The following is a 24,649-nucleotide window of genomic DNA, read 5'->3' as shown; positions in this document are numbered from 1 at the left end:
GGGGGTGTTACATTATCTTTGCTGGGATTAGATTTGAAATCTTTCTTTGGAAACTGAGATTTCATTGGCCGTTTTGATGCCTTCCTTTTGGCAAGAAATTTATGAAACTTCTTGGTCAAAAGAGCAATTTCCTCGTCAGAATCATCAGGAGATTCATATGTATCTGCATTAAGTGCAAAAGTCTTTTTCTGAGGAGCATCATCTTCTTCATCATATCTACGAAGCTGATTCTCGAATTGTTCCAATTCACTAAAGAGTGTCAGAGTGTCCATAGTGGAAAGAAGATTTGAATCCTGCAGTATGGTGACCTTAGGAGCAAACTTCTTTGGCATAGCCCTGAGAACTTTCCAATTGATTTCGGATTGTGGAATAGTCCTTTCCAGAAGATATGTAGAATTCATCAAGGTTAAGAACCTTCCTTGAGCATCTTTGACACTTTCATCTCTTTTCAACCTGAAACCTTCATAATTACTCATTAGCATACTAAGTTTAACCTCATGTACCTTAGATGTACCTTCATGGATGATTATAATAGTATCCCAGATTTGTTTTTCCATGGTACAAGCTGATACTTTACGCAACTCAGTAGCCACCATTCCATTAAGGAGTGAATTCATAGCTTTCGCATTAGAATTCATATCATTGAGTTCTTCAGGAGATAGTTCTTTGATAGACTTAGGCTTGCCTTCTTTCATTGGAACTATAAAGCCATTCTCAACTGCATCCTATTCAAAAGCATCACGCTGGAGGAAGATTTTCATGTGGAATTTCCAGTCATTGTAATTTTCAACACCTTGAAGCAATGACGGGTAATTGTTTGAATACCTGTCTGGTTGGGCCATGTATCGCTAGCAAAATAAACACTAAACAGAGAATTAACTGCCCCTGCTCTGATACCAATTGAAATTCAAAGGCCCAATCGATATTACAAACGTTTAACTAATATGACAAATGGGACAGTCTCTTATGTAAATGGGACAGACCCTTTACGAATGAGACAGGCAATGAGACAGTCTCAATTAACTGCAGAATGTAAAATGCTGAAATATAAATGCATTAATATAAAAATTGAATAATGTAAAAATACCAGGGGTTTTCACTTGGTTCGACCCTTAATCGTAGTCCATGGCCTACATCCAAGTCCCTATGCCAACTAGCATAGAGAATGTATTATATCAAGATCAATAAAAGAACTTACAATATTTTCCTTGATTACAAATTGATAGCACCGAAAGAAACCCTTTCCCCAGCAAACTTTGCTACCTAGCACACTTGCCAAACCTTAGTCCTATGACTACCTTTGCTATCATTCGAAATCAAACCTTGCCACAACCCGGCACAAATTGATATGAATACACGATTACAAGTAATAAGAATATGAATTACAACTCAAACTAGATCTTGTTCGACTGGATTTCAAGTAAATGATTTAGAGAACAAGAAAATGAATTTCAGAAGAAGATTAGACGTGTAAGCATTAGTTACAATTATGAAATCACGAGTTGTATAAATAGCCACAAGATCTAACAGATTTGTTGTTCAAACAAATGGATAAGATAATGTTAAAAACTAGTTTGTTTGAAAACAATTTGAATAGGTCTTGAAAGATAATATGTTAGTTTGTTGAAAGTGATAAACTTAGCAAAAAATAAGTGTTTGAATAGTTTAAACTAAGTGTCCGTTTGAGAAATCTTAAAATAAGTAACTTAAACTTAAAATTAATAAGTGGCTTAAAAGTGATAAGTAGATGAATACTTATAATTTATGTAAGTGTTTGGTTAATTTTACTTATAAGATATTTTTTTAACTTAAAAGAATTAAAATAAATAATTTTAAATATGATATATGACTTTTGAAGTAACTTAACATTTAAAAACATATATTTAAAACTAAAATTAATAAAAAAGTGAAAATCAAAATAAGTCGAGAAAAAGTACGACGTTACTAACATTCAATTTATCAACTTATAAGTTGTAAATTCAACTTATAAGTTGTAAATTCAACTTATAAGTTGGGTCGACAAACAGTCCGAGATTAGTACTTACGGGCTTATAAGTCAAATGTAGCTTATGAGTAAACCCTAACAAATCTAAACTGCATTCCCGGAAAGTCTGAACCATCTGCATTATCTTGAACACTTTTATTCTGCTGCGTTGCATTCCGAATATCATCATAAACCCTTGTAGATTAACAGAACATACTTTGTCAGTTTGTTATTCTTGTTTTGCATTACTGTTGCATGATGCTTATGTTAACCTGATCCAAATTACGGCTAGGATTTATCTTAACGTGATCTGCATGGTTCTCGTTACTGAGAATGCACGCTTAATTGTGTGAATTGTGATACCATATATTCCCTATCAATGTCAGTCCTAGTGCATTTGCTGATTCTGCTCCACAAACAAACCATTGGGCGGCTAGTAGTTCCAAATATTGTTTTAGTCCGTCGTTTTTCATGTGATACTGAAGCCTTATCACAGAGTTGAAATCCAGTAAAAATATTCAGGCACCATGGAGTTCGAATCCAGTAAGAAATTTAGGTTCTCTATAATAAAAATTACTTTCCTGTTGATGCCGGAGTAAATAAAGATAGAACTGAGGATATAGGGACTGGTGAGCATTGAGCCGTCAGCACTGTTCTCTTAGTTTTGGTAGAGTTTGTTGTGGATGTGACACCTATATAGTCGAGACAGTAGTCAAACTTTTGATGCTAAATTCTTGTGTTTACCGTTTAGGCAGAAGGTAATCAGATTTGATCAAAGATTAATGTCTAGGTATAGTTTAGTTTAGGTTTAGTTTAGACGCCTTGAAAACTCGAGAGGGGATTGGACCGCCCAGAACTTTAATCAAATGTAAGTTGTTTAGCCTAACACTTAACCCAAAATTTAATACACTTAATTAAGGCGCAAGTTGTTTAGAATTTTACGTTGAACAATTAGTACTATTATCTATTGCATCCTTATTGTCACCCTTCAATTCTACATTTCCATTGTTCTCACGTATTTTTGACCAAACAAATATACAACTAAACTGATAAGTTTTTTTTTCTTTTTGTGCTACGTACATTAATAAGTTTTTTTATAAACTTCTCCTTCGTCATTCTATTTTTCAAAAGGAAAAAAACAGCCATATATGCAATTATGTAATTCTTTTTCTATATAAGTTTGTTTGTTAGGACGGTATCAGAATCTTGCTTAATCAACTTTTAAGGATCATGGACATATGAATATTAGAGGTAGTTGTGGCCAAGTTACAGGGTAATATCACATCAGCATAAAGTAGCCATTGTGCTTCTTCTGCAACTTGCAGAAATGTGGTAATTACAAAAGGAAAAATAGAAAAAGAAGAGAGAAAGTAGGACATCTTTGTCATCAAATAAAAATATATTGGTTAGAAATTGACAATTGCATTGACTTTTGAGCTTCTCCTTCTTAGACTTAACACGCCATGCTTCTTTGGTTGTGGCCGAGACAAATAAAGACTCTTACATGTACAAGTTTAAGTTATGAGAACAGAGAATGTGATCCAAACGATATAAGTGTTTCAGAAAAGAAAATGAATAGCAATAGAAGATAATTGTCTCAATCTAAAACCTGATTATTTTATGCGAAAGCAGAATCTTAAACACGATTTAATCTATTGGGAAAGATAACGACGGGATTTTTACTTTGAGCAGATAAGATACGTTAGCCTTTCTATGTGAACAGGGTAACCAAATAGAAAGCATCTAAATAACCGAGTGGGATGAAGATTGTTGTTTTTTTAGTTTTAGCATGTAGCTGATTCCAGACGGACATTTTGTTTGATTATCAGAAGTGGACTGTTGTCTTTCTAAAGCATATAGGAGTGCAGCAATGCGAATATGTACTATTGATTGGACTTTAACAGCATTTTCAGAGAGATAAGGAACATGTGTAAGAAAATATTCCATGTTGTAGTTGAAGAACCGTCTATGTTAAATTGTGTTGATTTGTTTTCTTCGCACATACTTGGGCCATGCCCGTGTGTGTGAGATACTGTCTGTTCTGAAAGTGGTGGGAAAATATGAGTAGAGCTCTTGGGTGGAGTAGATGCGGAAGTGTGGTTGGTTGTTCTGTCGCTGAAAGAAAGAAGTTTCGCCTCTGTTTGTTTTCTTCTTGCCCCTTTTATCTATCGACACAGTAATATTTACTAGTGATAGGTGTCTAACTTTTGAGAGAGCTTCAACTTCAAATTAAAGGCGACCAAGAATCTGAACTATAATTTACGCTTGGTACTAATCCAGGTTTTGGGATTAGATCTGAAGGAAAATTGAAAATTCTTTAGTTGAAATGAGAGCTCAATTCCTATTCTACATTTGAAATGGGGTGTCAAACAAGCATATCAACATGAACATTTTCACCACCAAGAGTGCACTCTGACTCGGCAAATTTGGACTGAGCATCTGATGATATGCCCAATCATGCTTTGAGAATTCCAAACCAAATAATTCTATGTACCAACTTGCCAAGGTCTAGACAAAGATAATTTAATGTGTACAGCTAGGTCCCTTGTCTATTTCCCCCCTGGCGTAAGTATTTTTTTCTCCAATGTAGTAGGTGAGCAACAAGTGCTGGATTCTTCAACATAATTCAAGAGTAATCGGTCGATTTAAATGTCAATACATCATTTGATATGAACTTCATATCCTAGGATGAAGATTAAATACCGGAACTAATAAAGACCGCACTGCATAATTTGAAGACCATAGTAGATTTCTCAGTGTCACATTCATATCAAACATGTATATTAGCTAACATATAATGGACTTGTATATAGGTTCTCCCAATAATAAAAGGGCTCCTTAAAATACCCAATCTATTAAGGCAGGAATAACACAAAATCCATATATAATTGGCTCCACATTTCAGTAACAAAAGAAAAAGGATTTCCCCTGTTTGAAATAATTTATCTTCGTTATTGGGGTTGAGTCCAGGACATTGCATTGTTTAAACCAGGCTGAGGTCCTTGGAGAAAGTTTCTTTGTAGATTTTGTCCATGCATCAGTAGTTCATAGGTAGAGTTTCCATTAAAATGTTCAATCTTCCTGCTATTGGACATGTCGAAAGCCATATTTGATCCTTCATTTTGCATGTTCCATTCGTATAAGGCTTTCTCCATTCCGCTTCTGCTGGAAGTTTGTTGAGGCTGCTGCATGGCTGCAATAAATTTATCGGGGGAAGGAGGTTTAATGTTCATTAGTGATGCTGGTTTGGCATCGATAAGGTTGACTGTTGTGATATCATGAATGCTTGATCTTCTCTTATCTTTTCCTCCAGAAAGCTGTCTAATGAAATACTTCTGAGCATGACTAGCAACTTGTGTTGGTGTTCTAGAAGTTACAAAATTTCTAGAAATGTTTCTCCAGTCCCCTTTACCATACTTTTTAAGCCCCAGTAGAAATTGCCTAAATTTATTCATGAAAATAAAACATCAGCAATAGTTTTACACAAATACAGAAAAGTAAGTAAATCTAATATTGTAAAGTATTAAATCCTTTAAACCGAGTGCAATATGATAACATGGACCAATTCACTAGACCAATATACTTAAGTCTGCAAATATTCATTTCTATATAACAAGTTAAATTAAATATAGATCCATTGTCTTGACAAAAAAAATTACAGATCCATTGCCTCTAAATCCGTAATTATGGATAACCTATCTCTAAAAATTGTTAAAGAACTGCACATGTAAATTTAATATCTAATTAAATCAATTTTATAAATTTATTAGTGGATTAAGAGTGATAAAATACACCAGATACCTGTGCTCTTCCTCTGTCCATGGCACACCTTTCTTCCTTTCTTGATCACAAAGCCGACTAGACGAGTTTCGCTTTCCGCCTGGAATATAAAATTGTTTCAGCCCATTGAAGCCTTGATTGTTGATCCACTCTAGTTCAAAAGAATGATCACTTGCATACCCTGGAACTGGAACTAGTCCAGCTTCTATAACACTTACATCTTCTTCCAATTCTTTGTACTGTTTGATTACATCATTCACCGTTTTCCCCGGGATCATAGCTGCTACATTGTACCATCTATCTGGAGTATCCTTATCAAATAAAGCTAATGCATTCTCAAATTGCTTGTTTTCTTCTGGTGTCCATTTCGTCTCCTTAATTTCGAAGAACCAGTTTGAATTAGCCCTTGAAAGAATTTCTGTTCCTCCATTCATTGTCCTATGATTAGGATACAAATGTTGAACATAAGTGGACATGGCTAAAATGCCACAGAAAAGAGGTCTGACTTGTATTATTATTTTTTGTATCTTTTTTGCAGAAATAAAATGCAGGAGAACTATAGGTTTTGAGGGAAATAGTTTGAATACAGAATAACCACAAAAGTTAAATATGCATGATATGGGAATCTAGGATCGACCCAACTTTCCCAACCTCAAAAAAATGCAGAAAAAAAAAATCTTGGTTGTGAAGGATAAAACACCATCAATGCTTAAAGCAGATCTAGAGGCCTTAAATCTCAAGAATTAGAAAGAAAACAGTCAAGAGACTCAAAGAAGTTAATGATACTATTAGTTAGTCAAATGAGTGAAACTAACAGAAAGCTGCATGATTTAGAGAACCTTAACTGTGTAAAAAAACAGTGAACTTAGAAAGTTTATGACAAGGAGGGGCTATAATAAGTGAGGTGAAAGAAGAGTGAATCCAAATTTGTCAGCAAATTGTACTTGTTTGTGAGAGGAAGAGATCTACAGAACCACAAATATTAGTAGTGAAAAGAGAGATTTGCAAGATCATAGGTGTTGAGTTGTGATTGGCTAAGATGTTGTTTTGGGAAAATGTGCAAAAAATAAAAATAACATAATCATTCAAGCACATAGCTGCCCAATGAAAAGCCAAAGGGACAATCTGTCAATGCTGCATTAGTAATTTAGGTGCATTATGCATATGACTGCTATGACTATTTTTGTAATTTAATCAAAAGAATACAAGAGCTAGGGAGTGACGGTGAAGTTGAGTTTTTAGCTGTAAACTCCCCTGCAAATTATTATATAACCAAGCCTACGGATTATTTTTCGCTTGTAGAGAAGGGTTCGGAGAGAGTAAGATGTACACAACTATATTTTCTCAGCTTTTTTTTATACATTTCTCCGCTTTGACAGCATCACGTCAGGCATTAGACTTGATGCAAAAACATGTGCCAATGTATGATTTATGATTAAGTTCTTAATAATGAAGTTCTATTTATGTCTATATAAAGTTACAAAATTAAATTGACAGTTTTAGTAATCTTAAACTAGGATGGAGTAGATTGCTTCTGCGCTTCAACATTTTAGCTAGCTATCTCAATAATTCTATTTTCCAGAAAGTCTCCTGTGCTTTTCTTCTCACTTATTCCTTATGTTTTGACTGTACATTCCAATAATTGTTTGCATTGTTGTGCCCATGCTGCTCCTTTACTTCACTTGATGGTTAAATGTCCAAATGGGTGTTCTTCGAATTTGAAGTTTCGAAAAGCTTGTGATCTTGATGAAGTTCCAGTTTACTAGTTTATGTGTTTAAATATTAGTACTCTCTAAATCATATTAAGGCTTGAGTCAGGCATGAAGACTAAATAAATAAATCACATATTAATATCAAGAATATTAATTCTAATTTCGAGGATAGAATAAAAGGGCTTGCATGATTGATTGATAAGTCTTCGTCCTAAGAAGATTTCATCCTTAAACTCTGCTAAGTATGAGAAAAGTTAAGACTTAAGATATGTCTAATACTTAATTATCATGACATTAAGTTAATGATCTTTGGATTAGGTAGAGATTGCTACTATAATATTGTACTACTATAAAGATATTATGCTATGGTTTAATGTACGAATTGGTACATCAATAAGAATAAATGCATATGTATTTCAAATGCAAGTTGCTCTATTCAATCTTTGTTTCTCGGCAAATAGACTTTTCAGATTTGTTCTTTTCAGATTATTGTAACTTAAAAAACTGAAAGACATAGCTTTCAGATGTTGAAGAAAATGAAAATTATTGTTTGTAGTTTGATAGTAGTTGGCTATACCTAAAACTTATTTTAAGTTACCATTGTTGATAGCTATGATTTTTCTATGAAGGAGACAAACAAATTTTAAAATATAGAATTGTTCCCTTTCCTAGTTGTACTTGTTTATTGTTACTTTAAGTAAGCTTGCAACATATTTAATTTTTTGTGATTTTGTTTGATTATTTCAGCATTTAAAATTACTTTGGCGGGCTTAATGAGGGATGTTGAGATAACAAATCAAACAAAACCCAGAAACTTGTAGCTGGAATTACATAACAGTTCGCATGGATTGACTATATGTCTGCATAAGAAGTGCATTAGTGTTTAATTAAATATGGTTACTCTTTTAAGATTACGATTATGAAAAAAACTTGTTTTGATGGTACGAGATACCTATAGAGATGTTGTGTGCTTATAATCATGGCAGTGATTGTGTTCGTGGAAACAGTCTCTCTACAAGCAACTGGAAACAGTCTCTCTACAAGCAATGGTAAGGTCAAGTAGACCCTGCATTTGGTGCAATGACATTGTATTTTTAATAGCCTAGAGTGCTGATTGAGTCGATAGTTTATACGAAGATCATAGTCTATCTGATAATAATCGATTACAGAAATTATTTTAGCGCGGCACTCATGTCTCCACCAAAGCTGGATGTCAACCTCCTAATACAAAGAGGTTGCAAGACTAGAAAGAACCTGTTGTCCAGTTGATCTATGTTGTAGTATTGTTAAAGGAAATGCTCATTGGTGTTCCCAACTCTGGTTTCAATGGTATATGTTGGAAATGGAAGGGAAGATTAAAATAAAGTAACACTTTCCACAAGTGGAAAGATTCCTTTCCCTACCTTGTTTCCATAAAAATGCATATGGTTAAGTGAATGAGCTCATGTGGGGCACTTGTGCAAGTAGAATGCATTGAATTGCCACCAATTGCCAATAATGCTACTCATCTACCAATAGTATACAACACTCTAGGTGTAGGAGAAGACTTCCATTTATTTCTATTTGCAAAATGCAACTCATAAAGATGCCTCCATTTATTTAACTAGGAGGTCGTACTAGTTGCGAATTGTGATAATCAAGTGTTTACTTGGTTGATGCGGGAGCATTGTATACCGAGTGAGAAACAAAATGACACATAAATTATTTCTTTTAAAAGTTCTTTTCTCAGAATATGGAAAGAACGGACGATAAAATGCCACATAAGCAAAAATAGAACTAAACACTTGCTTCTTTAAGCTCAATTTTGATACGTCAAGAATTCTCAGTGGAGTAAATTGCAACATGAATGAACTATGAACTTTTACTAACATAGAAGGATGATCTCACAATAAGGATATGCTTGCAAGTGTTGTCCTGCTGATAGAACTATTCAAAAATGTTTGATTAAGGTTTAATATGCTCCAGAATAACTTGATCACAGCACACGAGTTTTTTTCTCTGGATTGTCTCTCTTTCAAGGGTCATACAGTTGTGCTCCCTTCCATTTGTATATCTTCAAATTTATGATCTGCCTTTTCTACAGGTATACATGGATGTTGATATGTGTTCAACATTTTGGAAGATCTTTTGGAGGTGGCAAAATTGACTCATTTGGACCCCTTCCATTGTCCACCAAGAATGCCATTTTTAGTCCCCATGTGGTGTGTACTTCCAAGTGGCAATGCATGAACCAAACTCCTTCAAATACAAAACAATATCTGAGTAGTTCCTCTTTTTCAATTGTATAATTTCTAAAATTATGTCAAAATGTTTCATATTGCTAAAGTACCTGGATTATCTGCCCGAAATCTAATAGCTGTCCATCCACCAGATGGTACACCAACTGTGTTCCTTTCAACAGGATCAGCAAGGTTGAAATTCTTTGGATCTTTCTTCTGATTAAAGTTTCCGACTCCTCTGCCAACTACGAAGAAATTGAAGCCATGAAGATGAATAGGATGATTCTCCGGTGATATAATACTGGTGTCTTGTAAAACAAGTTGAACTGTGGCATTGTAAGGTAGCCTGTAGACTTTTGTACCCTGTGTGGTTCCTAAATTTGCTGGTGGAGTGCCTGTATAATTGTAAACAAAAGGTGGATTTGCTGGAAAATCTGTTGTAAAAACGCCACTAGTTTTGAAATAATGTGCTTGAAGAAGAGCTGTAGTAGGCATGACAAATGTCACATTGTTTATATTGGCCACAACCCTACTCCCATTACCAGCTTTACAACTAGGACAAGGATTTATACCTAATCCGACTGTGAAAAAAAGGGAATGATCAACTGTCAATGGTACTTTTGCTGGAAAAGATTTTGAATTTAAGCTTCGAAGTGACTGTAAAAAGTTTTCGGCAATGGGGGTGGCATTTTGTAGTGGTGACTTTGTGAAAGTAGTTGGGGTATTTGCAAGTGTTCCGGTATAATGTAAAGTTGCTGTTGCTGTCACATTGTCAACAGCTATGGGAGAATCCATAAATGGTGAAACAGCGACAAGGTATTTGCCAGAGTTTTGATTTGCATCAACTATAACATTGGTGGTTTGGCCTGGGGCAATCAGGATTGTATCTGTTTTGAATGGCTTTACATATGTAGCATCCACTTCAACCACAGTTAGCTTGTGTCCAGCAATCTTAAAGAAGAGTTCCTCATTAAGTGCAGCATTAACGATTCGCAACATGTAAGATTTTCCACTGTCAACACTCAATTGGAATGCATTCTGTGTTGCACAACCCGAGACTGATCCAGGCAGGCCGTTAATTGTATGAGCATCTGAGACATTTGGTGCTAAACCTGATTTTAGAGCTTGATTGATGACATTTTCAGTGTTTGATTTCCACCATTCACCTACAAACAAACACAAGTGAATTCAGTAATTATATAGTTATGTCTCACGTCAAGAACATTAAGCTTTTGGACTTAAAACATTTGGTGTTACCTAGAACTACAACAATTTCTCTGTGGGGTTTCGGGAATGGATAAGGGACGCCAAGCTTAGGGTGGATTACAATGGCACCATGAACGGTTGCACGTAGCCATAGAATATGTGCATGCCAAAAAAGTGTACCCCGTTGGCCGGTAATAGTAAAATTATAAACATAATTTTGTCCTGGCTGAATAGGGCACTGTGTGATATATGCTGGTCCATCTGCCCACCCTGTTCTCAGTTGTCTAATGCCATGCCTGCAATTCACAAATGATAACCATCAAGTTAAAATTTATGTAAAATGTAGCAGTGCAACTGTCAAGATTGGCCATTACATGTGTCTGCTTTAGAAGTATAAATGAATGGCAGAGACGAAATGAGAATTTCAGTAACCGTGAAACCTTACCAATGTATTGAAACATTGTATTTGACATTATTAACGACGTTGATGAGGACTGTGTCGCCTTCTCTGGCATAAAGTGTAGGGCCTGGAAAGCGTTTGTTAACTATCACAATTGGCTTGCTAGAACACAACCGTCTGGTATTCCTCATCGACACCTTCAAATGTAACAAAAAGTTTAGAAATTTAAATTTGTGAGTATGTTGCTTTCAACATTGATTTAGAAAACATTTGCATGCGTTTGCACTTGTCATGTTTTCTTATTCTATAGTTGGATTAAATTGATTTAGAAACTCCCATCCTTTTTTTGATTAATTTATAATCAAGTATTAAAAACTGCAAAATTGTTCTTAAATCCAATTTGTAATTGCCACCCTATATATATAATCTGCAAAAAAGTTTACTTACATCGAACTTGTAATGGCGAACTCTGGATTCCACTAACAGGGGAAGGAAGCATGCGACAAGAATTAAAATTCGGACCCAAGACTCCATCATTCTCCTTGTGTGAAGTTTTTTGAAGAAAAGTGTTTAATCTTTATGAGTTTAATAAAGATCCAATATGGCTAGCTAGGCTTGTTGCTGTGAAGAATGACTGGTCATCTCCACCTTATATACCTGCAGATGACTGAAGTCATTGCTGCAATGTCAGCTTTCATCAGTTAGGTGGATTGATTAATTCTTAACAAAAAAGCAAGAGAATCAAAGGGAATTTAGACTTACTGTGATATCTTACGTCACACAAAGTACTAGCAGTTAACATAATCAGCTAGGTTACTTGCATCCGCTTATTTGGATTTTATCATAAATTTTCAGATTTTTGAAATTCTATGTCATTTAGCTACAGACTCAATAAACCCTTGGTTTGTTTAAGCTTGCTTGCAATTAGGAAAATGCACACAAGTACTATATTGGAAAGATGCTAGAGTCTAAATGGTTTTTTTCTGCAACTAATGTAAATGCAACTATCAGATTGCCTATGTATTCTAGCTTATAGTCCGGGGCATATCCATTTACAACAAAAGGTTGACGGTTCGACAATCTGTGACTGAAGGATGAGAGCGTAGAGTTCGGAACTCAGCGCAGAACTATAATGAGAGCGAGGAAGATACCGGTACACCAAGAGGTGTTGATATATTTACATTTTTGCATTTAGACCATTTTCAAGGAAATAGTAGAAATGATTAGAGTGCACCAGCTATCACTGTTTAGAAGAGCATCTAAGTTGTCCAAACAGCAAAATCAATTATTTTGGTTAAAAACCGTTTTCTAAGGATTTTTTGTATGTGAAAAACAGGGAGGCTGCTGCATGCAAGCTAGTTCAGAAACACAAAACACCTTGTTTGAAAGCAAAGTTAAGCTCTCTACGATGTTTAAATCAAACCAACGGTGGGTATAACTAATATATGCACCTCTAACAACTTATATCATCTATCCTTTTCTATGTAATTTCATTTAGATCATCGCTTAATCACAATCAATCAAGTTGTTGTTTTGATAACGGTCATTTGACCATAACAAGATGATACATCCACTGTTTTAACAACTACCCAACTAATTAAGATAAGATGATAATAGTCATTTTAACCTCTTACTCTTCCTCTTCCATGTGCTAGTTTGATCTGAGTGGGCAGTGTAGTGCACAAGACTCCCGTTAAACGTATAGCTACTTAAAAACTGTTGCTAATATGGTTTTACTTCTCTACTTCTCTTCATTGTACATGATGCTCTTAAAGAACTCGACGAAACCAGTGCTAGGGTGTGCTAATTATGATTAACTTTGGAAACTTCCCTTTTGGAGATAATTGAAGTTTAAATAATTGATGGCTACTGATATTAGTTTGCGCAAGAAACGAATTCTGAATTTGATCAGAAATGCTATTAAAAACTTGAACAAACAAGTGCTATGGTTTGTTCTACTACTTTTTCTTTATATTTAAATAAACGTACTTGCCTATATTAAACTTCATCCAAAGAAAGAATACAAACAATCATGTCAGGAGCAGTATCATGATACTCCCGCGGACCTGGACTAGACAATGCAGCTCAAGCAAGCATATGAGCTACACTATTTGCGGACCTGGACTAGACAATGCATTTACCAGCAGTTTAGCATCAGATTCAAACACGCATTTTGTGACTCCAATTCTTGACCCATGATAACGCCTCCCTCATACTGATCGCCTCTGCTTCCCTAGCACTTTTTCCACCTCTGATTGTGTTTGTACGTGCCCGTAGAAATTTTCCTCTATCATCTCGCATCACACAACCAACACCCATATGCTCACTCCGTGGATAATACGCAGCATCTACATTAATTTTCACCCACCTATCCAGAGGTTTGCACCAGGCCTGTATACTCATTCTATTTCCGTTTGAGTCCTTCCCCATGGTTTCATGTGCTCGAGTCCAGCCTGCTAATATGTTCAAGGCCATATTTTTAACCCCAGATGCCGACATGTCTTTTTTCTCCCACACCCACTTATTACGTCTCGACCCCAATCCCCAGCAAAACAAACCCACCATTACACACTGATCAATTCTTGCCGTAGTAAACACCCATTTTAAATTTTCCACTGCTGTGTGTACATTTCCAGCAAACACGAGGTTCTGAAGACCTGTACTCTCCCATAGTTCACGACCAAAATAACAGTTGAACAAAATATGTGTTGCATCTTCTGGGTAGCTAGGACACCAGATACATATTGGTGTTATATTCACCCGTTTAACAAATAGGCTGGCTGCTGTAGGATGTTATATTCACCCGTTTAACAAATAGGCCGGCTGCTGTAGGAAGCACATCTCTTGACACCCACCAGAAAAAATTTGATATCTTTCCTCGTAGCTGTAATCTCCATACCCTGTTTTAGAAATTCCTTTACTGACATGGATGCTCATCCGAAGTAATTTATAACATCTCCGCACAGAGAAATCGCCATTACTCTCCGGTAACCAGAACCATGAATCATTCTTACTTCGCATAGGTTTCCTGACATGGTTTGTTCTACTTCTACTTGATATTACAATAGGTAAACTTATATAGTCAACAATTAAATAACAATAATAAGGAAACTATTATAATAATAGGACCTCCAACAATACATATGTTAACATCCTCCCCACAAACTCACGATCTGATCTGGAGTTTGCCAAAGAAAAAATGGAATCACATATCCAAATAAATCCAAAGTTGGCATAGCAATATAAGAACACAGAGCAATGCATCCGTGTCATCCAATAGCAAATGGGAAAAAAAATTGCGGGCCAAGTGTACCCAAACCAACACCAAACCCATATCCAATAAAAAATCCAATCATTAGGAGAAATAGAAAAAAAAAACCATCTATGTATCTCCCTCCCCCCCTTTATGAGATGTGTGGGGGTCGAACCTTGTGAAATACACGACGGGCATGTGAGTTTAATTATAAAAAAACCAACTATAACAACTTCAAAATCCAAATATATATTCAAATAACGAATAATCAAGCAAAATTCAACAAAACTGCAACAAGAGAACAAAAACGAAACCCATAGCAAACTAAACCCAAATCCAGATCCAAAGAAGATGAAGAGCGACAATCAATCTTATTAATAGAATATTAGAAGATTTTATCCAGCGGTGCCATGTCTGGTCAGTTAATTTTTATTTTTTGAAATTGGGCGTGCATTTCAAGAGAATGTATTATTAAATATATCTACAAGAGCCTGATAGGATAGTCTAGTGGTAAAAGAGGTCATGATTCGATTCTCACTCATCACAAGATTTTTTAGAACATATACTCATTTATGCATATAAGCCTAATTATTCTTAAAAAAAATCTACACAAAAGAAATACCCAAGGCTTCTCACATTACCAAGTCCAAGTGATTAAAATAGGAGAACTACGTGGTTTTATCATTACCTTTTTGCAATTTGCATTATGGGTTCTTAACTGACTAATTTGTAATAGTTGTAGTTGATGCACTCTGAACAAATAGATGAAATCTTGTATTTGTGCTCACAAGACCTTTTCATAACTAGCCTTTAGAACAAGCGGCACCCAGTTCGGGGTCGTTTGGTTCGCCAAATTCTAGAATCAGGTATGGGTATCGGCCATTCCAACTGGCGTTTGGTTCATAAAAAAAAATTCATACCATTCCTCAAACCCTCAAGGTATGGATTTTTCATAACCAAATGGGGAGGTGGGTATAGGGGAGGGGTATGGGTATAAACTTTAATTCTACTATTTTATTTCATGTTAAACAATTAAATGTAAATGTTTAATACTAAAATAAATCTACAAACCAGATATATATTAAAATAATAACAAAATTAAATTTTTTAATTGAATTAATTTTTTTGACATAAAATATTTTAAATAAAAATTATTCATTCCCGCACTCTACCAAACACATGATATCTAATATGATTCCCATACCACTCCAACTCGATTCCTGATTCCAACCCGATACCGCATCTTTACCAAACGACCCCTTATAGAGCTCTACAATCTTCTCCTTCTGCAAGGAACTGCCAGGAAAAAAATGCCATACTTGATTCCTTCAATGTCATTTGGTACAACTTGGCGCTAAGAAACTGTTTCCCAATTAAACGGTAAGTGGTAACCATCGTTAGGTCATATCCCTTGAAGCCTGCAGGATGGCGCTAAGACACTGCCGATTGTTAAATGAGGAAATTTTCCTCAAGAAGACAAGAACCTGAGGAAGAAGGTATCTGCTGAATGTAAGATAAATCAGCAAGGAAAGTCTCAGACAAAAGACCTGGTAGGAACATTTACCTTAAAGTATTATGATTGTTTACTCCTTGATTTCATTGTAACGAAGCCCTAATTCAGAGTGATTTCTCAAGTCATCTGAGCAAAGCATACTATCAGAATAGTAATAAAAACCTGAAACAAAAACCAAAGAAGATGAAGAGTGACAGTCAATTTTCCTCAAATGTATTGAGATTTAAAGTCCATATAAATATTGCATGATTAGTAACCCCGAGTGAAATTTTTACTACTCGGGACTGATAAATCAAGCAACCTTGCTTTTGCATCATCATCCATGCTCAGTGATATTTCTGCAATCACCAAATCCCCAGATACTATGATGCTCTATCTTGGTTCTTAATGTAAATGGTTTATCAGCAAAAACTGCAAACCAAAATCATGTCCATTTATTTGAACTATGGCAGTATTACCCACAACAAATAGATTTTTGCAAGTAGATGTCAATAACAATCTCATAAGTGTTTGGATTTTTGAAATCCAAATCTCAAGTAAGATTTAGATTTCAACGATACCAACCGATACCCGATCCGAAATCCGAAACTCAATCCAGACCCGATTAAAACCCGACACATAAATAATATATGATATGTAATATTTTAGATGTAAGACATAATTTACATATTTTTATTGTATTGAGTAGTAAAAGATTAATGTCAAGATTGTCAACCATTATTTAGTGAATTATAACTCTTTATTTCAATCTCAACTTTTATTATTTAAGATGTACCTTTTATGTATTTGCAAAAAAAAAAAATCATTTGTGATGGGATACTAAATATTATGTTATTTACATATCTTAGATTCAACTCATCATGTCAACCCGTGCAATTTAATATGTTTGAATACTTATTAATTAATGTATTTTAATTTTAGATATTATATAAATGTAATTAATGGTCTTTGCATGTATAAATAATGTTAAATTTGACTATATTATTTGTAATCTTGGATACCCGATCCGATCCGAAACCCGACGGATTTGGATTTGGATAACCCAAAAATATTTGGATTTGAATTTTACAATACCCGATCCAAACCCGATTCGTTGTCATCCCTACTTGTCTAGTAACGATCTCTTACCCAAAGCAAGCTTCAAATACCAATTCGTTATGATCTAATTCACAAACAATCCACATTGATAAGAAACAATAACACGAGAAGCACAAAAGTAAATAACAAAACTTAACATGGGAACCAACAAAAACGGAAGCGCAAATTTAGAAAGCAGCAATATGTACCTGCAAGAAAGTGATCTATATCTAGATGTACATAAACCAACAAAAAGAAATGTGTAAATCAAAGTAAAAATTAATATCAACTAATGCACCATGAACCAAAAAATACCCTTTTAACAATTTCAAATAAACAGATACCTTGATATTTGGACTTTTAATGATTGATTGGAGAGACTAAATTCCGAGTGAAAATGTGGAAAATGCCAAGATTACTTCTGAAAGTTTCGCATTCCCATCCTCATACAGTCATACTTGGGTTAAATTTACCTAAAAAGTTAAAAGGATGAAATAAAAGGTCTTAGGCCAATTGAAAGTAGTACAGACATTAGTTGCCCTTGACATAAATTTAATACGTATTGATACCTTTAACGATTCATTCCTAGGAGTACAACCACGAGGAAGAGCAGAAGAAAACTCACGTTTGGAACTAGATATCAGTATTATGCTAAAACATCTCTGATAACTGATCTCACAAGGATATTCCAGGTAATGATGGTGGGGCATATTCCCTTACCCACCGCGTATTTCAAGAAGCAAACTGCATCTGCTATTCTACAACAAGAACACAGCCCCTTAAGCATAATGTTATAGGAAACTATATCTGGCTGAAGCCCACTTCTTAATATGCAGGCCCAAACCACTAATGCATTTCCACAGTCCCCGGATTTAGAGAATCCATCCATCAGGGTGTTATGGGTTACAAGATTTGGGGAACATGTCCATCTAGTCATAGTTAAAAATAGTTGCAACGCATCTTTAACTTTGCCAGCAGAACAGAGGCCATGAATTATGATATTGTGCATGGTCACGTCGGGCTTTAAACCCTTATCTACAGCTTCCTGCCACAGAGACAGAGCCGAGTCTACTTTTCTGCCTTGAAACAAACCATTCATCAATAAACTATATGTGACCATATCTGGCTTCCATCCTTTATCTAGCATTTCCTTCACGAGGTGGTAGGCTTCATCAAAACGTTCCAATCTGCATAATCCGTTGATAAGTGTGTTGTACGTGACTAGATTAGGATAACAGTCCTCGGTTACCATGTGACTAAAGAAACGAATTGCATCCTCAATATTAGATGTCTGAATAAAACCTTTAATCAGTGTATTGCAAACATGAACATTTGGTTTGCAGTTATGAAGAACCATGTGGTCAATCATTGCTAATGCTTCACCTAACCTGCCCTCGTTACATAACCCATTAATCATTGAAGAATATGAATATATATCAAGATCATCTCCACGCTCCTCAGCATCTTTTAAAACCATCAAAGCCCTGTTAAGGTATCCATGCTTACAAAACCCGTGTATCAGAATTCCATAAGTTGTCGAATCAGCAGCAAAAGAATTATTATCACGCCAAACTTGCCATAGCTTCATCCCTTCCTCCACCTTTGCGTTCTCAAACAGACCTTTCATGAAAGTATTGAAACTGACAATATTCCGTGAATACCCTCTCCCCATAAAATCCCACAATTCATAGCCTTCTTTAATCTTTCCTGCCCTACAATACCCATCAAGTAACGCATTGCACACCACCGTATCAGGACAAACACCCCTCTCAATCATTTCCTTAAAAACCACACCCGCCCCATCCACATTCCCCGACTGACACAACCCATGTATCAAACTACTATACGTAAACAAATCAACCTCCCGTTCATTCTCCTTCATCCGATTCCAAATCTCCATACCTTCCTCAAACATCCCACACTTACACAACCCACTTATCATAACATTATATGTAACAACATTCGGATAAACACTCGCCCCTCCAATCAACCTCTCCCACACCCCCTTTGCACCCAAAACATCCCCATTTCTAAAAAACCCATCAATCAAAACATTATAACACATTACATCTGCCTCAACCCCTCGCTCAAACATTTCATCAAACACCTTAACCGCCCCACCTAAATCCCCACTCTTCGCAAGCCCATTAATCACCGTCCCATAACTAACCACATTCGGCGTCACCCCTTCTCTCCACATCCACTCTACCATCTCCACCGCCTTCCCAAACCCCCCTTTCTTACACAACATCTTAATCAAAATATTAAAACTCTCCGCATTCGCCTTCACACCCATCCCCTCAAAAGACCTAAAAAACATCTCCGCTTTTCGCCACTCCCCCGACACAACAAACCCATTCAACACACAATTACACGACCTCACCCCGGGATCACACCCGAAAATGTCAGACATTTTATCAAACACATGGAGTGCATTGTTAACCATAGAGTTTCTAACATACGCTTTCAGTACAGTCAACGCTACGTCTTCGGAACAGCGACATTGGTTGGTCTTGATTGTTTGGATAATTTGGGTAATGTGGGGGATGAGATTTGGTTCCGTGAGACGACGGAGAATGTGGTGATAAATGGTGGGGGTGTGGGAGTAATGAGGGTGTGAAGTAGCGGAATGGAAGAGTGAGAGAGCTGTGTTTGTGTTTTTCTCTGATCTGAGGAGCGTGAGCAAGAGCTTTGGGGTCAGGTTTTTAGGGAGATTTGCCATGGGACTTTAATTAAGGTCCTCATTGTAATGACATTTTTGAATGCAAGACCGAGGTGGTAACTAACTGTCAAATTTGGGTTTATATATACCTGCCTATGACCCTTGATTGCACGAAATAATTATAATATTTGTAATTTATTATTTTAATAATTTATAAAAATAATAATTCTATATTATTGAGATTAATAAAATTACAATATTTATGTATTATTAAAAAATATAAAATTTAGATAATTAAAATCTTAAAAAGCTGTAGAGTGAAAGAAACAGTCTTGAGCAACAGTGGTGTACGAGAGTGATTTGGTATTTTTTTTAATATTATTATTTTTTAACTTTTTTATGAATTTATTAATTATTTTGTTATATTATAATTTGAACTAGTTCTATTGCACGGGCATCTTTTATATTGTGTGAATTGATGTTATTTTGATTGTAATTATCGACAATATATTCATGTTGTTTCAGGATGGATCGATTAACTAAATATCTGTCTTTATGAAATTGAGATCGATGTCTTACTTAACGTGTTTTTTTCTCAAAATGAATTAAATATGCGAAAATGAAATATAAATATACGATCAAAATATAATACAAATGAAAGCACACATATCTGATGAAAATAATTACAACTCATAAGAATAAAATATTGCGGAGTTAATTAAAGAGTTATTATAGTTGTTTACATGGTACAATTAGTAATACAAAATATAATGAATACGAGGTAATCTTACTTTCCATATTGGAAAATGTAATGATTGGATATGAAAGACGACACATTAAATATAATATTGTACAATTGACACTATAAATACATTTTTCAATATACATCATTTCTTATGATAAATATATTAATAGATAGGTCAGTAATCAATGGTAATGAAAATTGAAAAATGGACTAAATTGGTTGAACTACTGATTTACGGTTTATCAAAAATCGAGAATTTATCGAAATGCTAAATCGAAATAATATCGAACATATTTTTATATTCTTTATAAAATATATAAGTAAAATAATTATATTTGAGATGTGTAAAATTGCATTTGTACATCCATACTAAGTTATAACAGTATTTTGTGTGCATTATTTATTAAAATAATAAGAGTTTTAATCATCTTTACGCATATCTCTTTTTCTTCCCTTATCTTTTCAGTTTCTATTCGGCAGCCGTCTAATTTCTTCATTTAAAATTGTCATTCTTCACCAACTTGATGCTGAGTATATTTCTTTTTCATTTTCTTCTCTTCATAGCCTCAAATCGTGTGTTTGATTCGTCAAATTTTGACTGGCAAATTGCCGATTTTGATCAAAAATGGCAAAAATGTTGTATGCTCTGATGTTGCTCAATATTGTTTGGTTGTCTTGTAGCAATTTATCGGCGAAATTTTTGATTTCCATACCACTGCAATAATTTTATAACTCTTTTACTTATACCTCTGAAAAAACTTTAAATTGGTTAATGTAAGAAAAATGATTCACCTTACTATTGTAAAATATTAATGTAACTGTAATGAACTTGATATTTTAATATTTTATTATATATATTCAAAATCTTCAATCCAATCTAGTTTATATTCGATTTGGTCATATAATAAGAATCTCAACTTTATTATAAACCACCCTCATAACCCACTCTTTTATTCATATACAAAGAGAATATCTATTATATATCTTGAATTTAATACTCGATACACTAACATTGTCATTTTCAGATTAGCTAACATATTAAATTTATTTGCTGAAAATAATTTTTTTTTTATATAAAATCTTCAAAAAAAAAAAGAATATAGTATATATACAGACAAATATTATTAAATTTTAGATATCTAATTATAGGTTGTTAATATTCAATGATAAATATTAACATATATAAAATTATTAATATTAATGAGTTAGGTGTAATTAATATATGTTATTAAATATGACAATTATTTATATTTATTAATAAGGAGTAATAATGACTTAAGTGTAATTAATACATGGTATTAAATTTGACAATTATTTGTATTTATTATTGAGGGGTAAATTAGTAATTTGGAATAAATTGTCTCACTCAACCCCTATTTGCTCTATTATATATATAATAGATTACAAAAATTAATTTTGGAGGTGTTTGGTTTCCTATAAAAGAGGTAACAAAGAGATTGAGTGCAATTTGAAATTAAGTTGGATAATAATTCATAGAGTTTGTAGTTATATTAGATACATGATTTAATTTTTTTAATTAAAATATATTTGTTTAAACTTTATTTTGGAAGGTATTAACATACTTTTTAGGAATGTGTTAACCAACCGATCAAACGAAACCATATTTCGCTTATAATAGTATACTAGCCTATATAACCCGTGCGATGCACGGGCTACCTAGTCAAGTGTTAAATGGTTTATTTTTTTATATATATTTAATTTTTTTTATTTAAATTTATTTATCTTTCAACTATAATGGCCTTTTGTGTTACTTCTGATTGAAAAATATTTTTCTTTTTATTCTATCTTAAGAGATTAAAAAAGTTAATAACAAAACTTTTTATTTTCTTAAAAACTGTATTTTTTTCCTGCTAAAAACTCCATTTAACAATTTTTATAGTTGTTATAGTCTTATAAAAGACATATATATTCTCAACAATTGAATTTTTTCATTTTCCCTTTAATTCATATAGATGTACAATTCGTTTATATATCCCCACTTAATAAGTGTACTCCTTTTTTTCTTTATGAACAACAGGTATGTAGACATGTCTCCTGTAAAGTAAATATAAGAAATATAGTAAATACTGTTGAGGTTGATAATAGTAACTTACTTGAATTATTATATATTAATTAATAACATTAGTTAATAACATGCGAAATATATGGATGGTTTTTGCTAAGACTTATTAGTAGAGTTTCGGTTATGATGGGAGTGTGCAAGTGGTGGTAGTTATGTAGGATATGTAATTTTACCTTTAATTAGACGGAATTAACGTGTTTCTAAATTAATTATATATTTTTTTTATTTTTTTGGAAAGTGTTAATAATCTTTTTTGGAAGGTGTTAACCAACCAACCAAATTATCCTATGTTTTGCTTATAATAGTATAGTATAGAAAGTATAAACATGCAAAATGCAACCCGAAAATTTAGGACAGGCCTTGTAGCGACTAACTAATACTCAACCAGATTTGTATTACTAGTAATCATGATTGTAAAAATCAAAAATTGGACTAATCGACTGAGTTACCGATTTATGATGGGATTTATCAGATTATTAAATCAAAACAAAATTGGATATATTTTAATATTAATCTTTAGAAAAATTATGTAAAATATATGCTTATAAGTGTGAAATTGTGGTACATTGATGCAATGTGGGTGAGTAACATTGTTCTTCGTGCCTTAATAATTAAAAAATAGTATGATTTAGTTATCTTTTACATAAACAACATGGACCACCACGCATTTTATATTATCTTCCCTAAATGTCAGACTTACCTAATTCCTTTGTGAAGTAGTTCATAAGATCACAAAGAAAACTGTTTTCAAAGCTTACAGACATGAAAACATGTACAAAGTCAAACTTTATTCAAATACTGATGGTCCTGAAACTTGTCCGGTAACCAAGGCATCAATAGATGAAAGTTGGAATTGGCACAAGAAGCTTTCTCATCTCAACTTCAATAATCTCAATGACTTGGTGAGAGAAGAATACAATCATGAAAATGTTGTACTTGTGGACAAAAATCTTAAATCAGGAAAGAAGGTAAATCCTGATGATAATGCACAAGTTGAGGGGGGAAACGTAAAGCTATTAGGAACTGACAACACATTTACAGGGGAGCTTCGCATGGAACTAATCCTGTAGTTTTCATTGTCAGTGGAGAAGAGATTCTTGATTTTGCTAACAAATTCATCAATGCAAATGTTGAGGGGGAGAAATCATGATTAAAATCTTGATTTTGGATTACAAATTTTATCTTAGCAAGTGATGGACAAGACATGATTTTTCTTAAAAAGGACGATAATATTATTTCTTTCGTGATTTTAGTTGTTACAAATTTATTTTATTCTCTTTGAGTAATCATGATAAACTTGTCATTAGTATGTGTTTTATATTGGGAATAGGAGCATGTAAAGAGACTTTGCTTTATTTGCCTAATTACGCGTAAGATCATGCATGCAGTATTCATTATTACACGGTTAATCAAAGGTGTCTCTTTAGATTCCCAGTACGATTTAGCTATAAAATCACTCTTCCTATCTTATAGAAATCTAACACATTACTCAAACATTTCGCTCTCTCTACACCAAAGCTTTAAATCCAAATCTCCAAATTTTCACTCATTATTTCAATGGCTCACTTCTATACTCGAAAATATGGAGTATATTTTCCGGTTCTTAATCCTGAAGAAGGACGACGTTATTTTGACCCTTTCGGACTGAGAGTCCTAATTAATGGTCATTTCACACATATGATTTTTGATCATCTTTGCTGGGATGATCATCTTGAGTTGCATTTTCTTAAATTGGATGAACATTATGAAGAGATGCGACTAGCTGAGGAGGTAGAACAACATCGACTCGAACTCTTGGAGTTACAAGAGAATATTATTTCTCTTGCATCATCCATCTCTCACATATATCGTAGGCGAGAGATGAAAAACAAGGAGGAAAAAAGGCAAAGGAAGAATAGTTCTAGTTCTTAGGAGTTAGGATTAATTTCTTTTGTAGTCTTTCTTGTATTTAAATATTATTATTAATGAAAATTCCCTGTTGTTTACTATCATGTTTCACCGTCATGACTGTTCAT

General features: G+C 34.1%; 3 protein-coding genes across 4 annotated transcripts; all 3 read right to left on the bottom strand.

Moving 5' to 3' along the window:
* Positions 1-4,693: 4,693 nt before the first annotated feature.
* Positions 4,694-6,905, bottom strand: LOC141707456 (transcription factor DIVARICATA-like). The gene is made up of 2 exons (XM_074510631.1): positions 5,786-6,905; positions 4,694-5,425 (listed from the first exon to the last, which is right to left on the bottom strand). Exons 1-2 carry the CDS (start codon positions 6,238-6,240, stop codon positions 4,936-4,938), a joined length of 945 nt encoding a protein of 314 aa, XP_074366732.1. The 5' UTR covers positions 6,241-6,905; the 3' UTR covers positions 4,694-4,935.
* Positions 6,906-9,319: 2,414 nt separating this feature from the next.
* LOC141707455 (laccase-4-like) lies at positions 9,320-11,911 on the bottom strand. The gene is made up of 5 exons (XM_074510630.1): positions 11,749-11,911; positions 11,347-11,498; positions 10,953-11,197; positions 9,806-10,861; positions 9,320-9,714 (listed from the first exon to the last, which is right to left on the bottom strand). The coding sequence occupies exons 1-5, from the start codon at positions 11,836-11,838 to the stop codon at positions 9,584-9,586; spliced, it is 1,674 nt and encodes a 557-aa protein (XP_074366731.1). The 5' UTR covers positions 11,839-11,911; the 3' UTR covers positions 9,320-9,583.
* Positions 11,912-15,612: 3,701 nt separating this feature from the next.
* On the bottom strand, positions 15,613-19,909 carry LOC141707454 (uncharacterized). Of its 2 annotated transcripts, none has more exons than XM_074510628.1 (4): positions 17,714-19,909; positions 17,489-17,617; positions 16,119-16,229; positions 15,613-16,054 (listed from the first exon to the last, which is right to left on the bottom strand). In XM_074510628.1, the coding sequence occupies exon 1, from the start codon at positions 19,864-19,866 to the stop codon at positions 17,791-17,793; it is 2,076 nt and encodes a 691-aa protein (XP_074366729.1). In that variant the 5' UTR covers positions 19,867-19,909; the 3' UTR covers positions 15,613-16,054; positions 16,119-16,229; positions 17,489-17,617; positions 17,714-17,790. The 2 variants fall into 2 exon arrangements, with proteins under 2 accessions (XP_074366729.1, XP_074366730.1); XM_074510629.1 differs by having other exon boundaries at positions 15,613-16,038.
* Positions 19,910-24,649: the final 4,740 nt, after the last annotated feature.

The sequence above is a fragment of the Apium graveolens genome, chromosome 2 (genome assembly GCF_009905375.1).
Source record: "Apium graveolens cultivar Ventura chromosome 2, ASM990537v1, whole genome shotgun sequence".
NCBI classification, from domain to species: Eukaryota; Viridiplantae; Streptophyta; class Magnoliopsida; order Apiales; family Apiaceae; genus Apium; species Apium graveolens.
Note: the sequence above shows the minus strand (reverse complement) of the source record. Positions and strands in the feature narration are given on the sequence as shown.

Excerpts from the sequence above, each read along its gene's own strand:
- LOC141707456 (XM_074510631.1), bottom strand. The coding sequence starts at position 6,240 with ATGTCCACTTATGTTCAACATTTGTATCCTAATCATAGGACAATGAAT. Across the intron at positions 5,426-5,785 it reads TGGACAGAGGAAGAGCACAG|GCAATTTCTACTGGGGCTTA; the intron begins GTATCTGGTGTA and ends GAATAAATTTAG.
- LOC141707455 (XM_074510630.1), bottom strand. The coding sequence starts at position 11,838 with ATGATGGAGTCTTGGGTCCGAATTTTAATTCTTGTCGCATGCTTCCTT. Across the intron at positions 11,499-11,748 it reads TTCGCCATTACAAGTTCGAT|GTGTCGATGAGGAATACCAG; the intron begins GTAAGTAAACTT and ends TTACATTTGAAG. Across the intron at positions 11,198-11,346 it reads TACAATGTTTCAATACATTG|GCATGGCATTAGACAACTGA; the intron begins GTAAGGTTTCAC and ends TGTGAATTGCAG.
- LOC141707454 (XM_074510628.1), bottom strand. The coding sequence starts at position 19,866 with ATGGCAAATCTCCCTAAAAACCTGACCCCAAAGCTCTTGCTCACGCTC.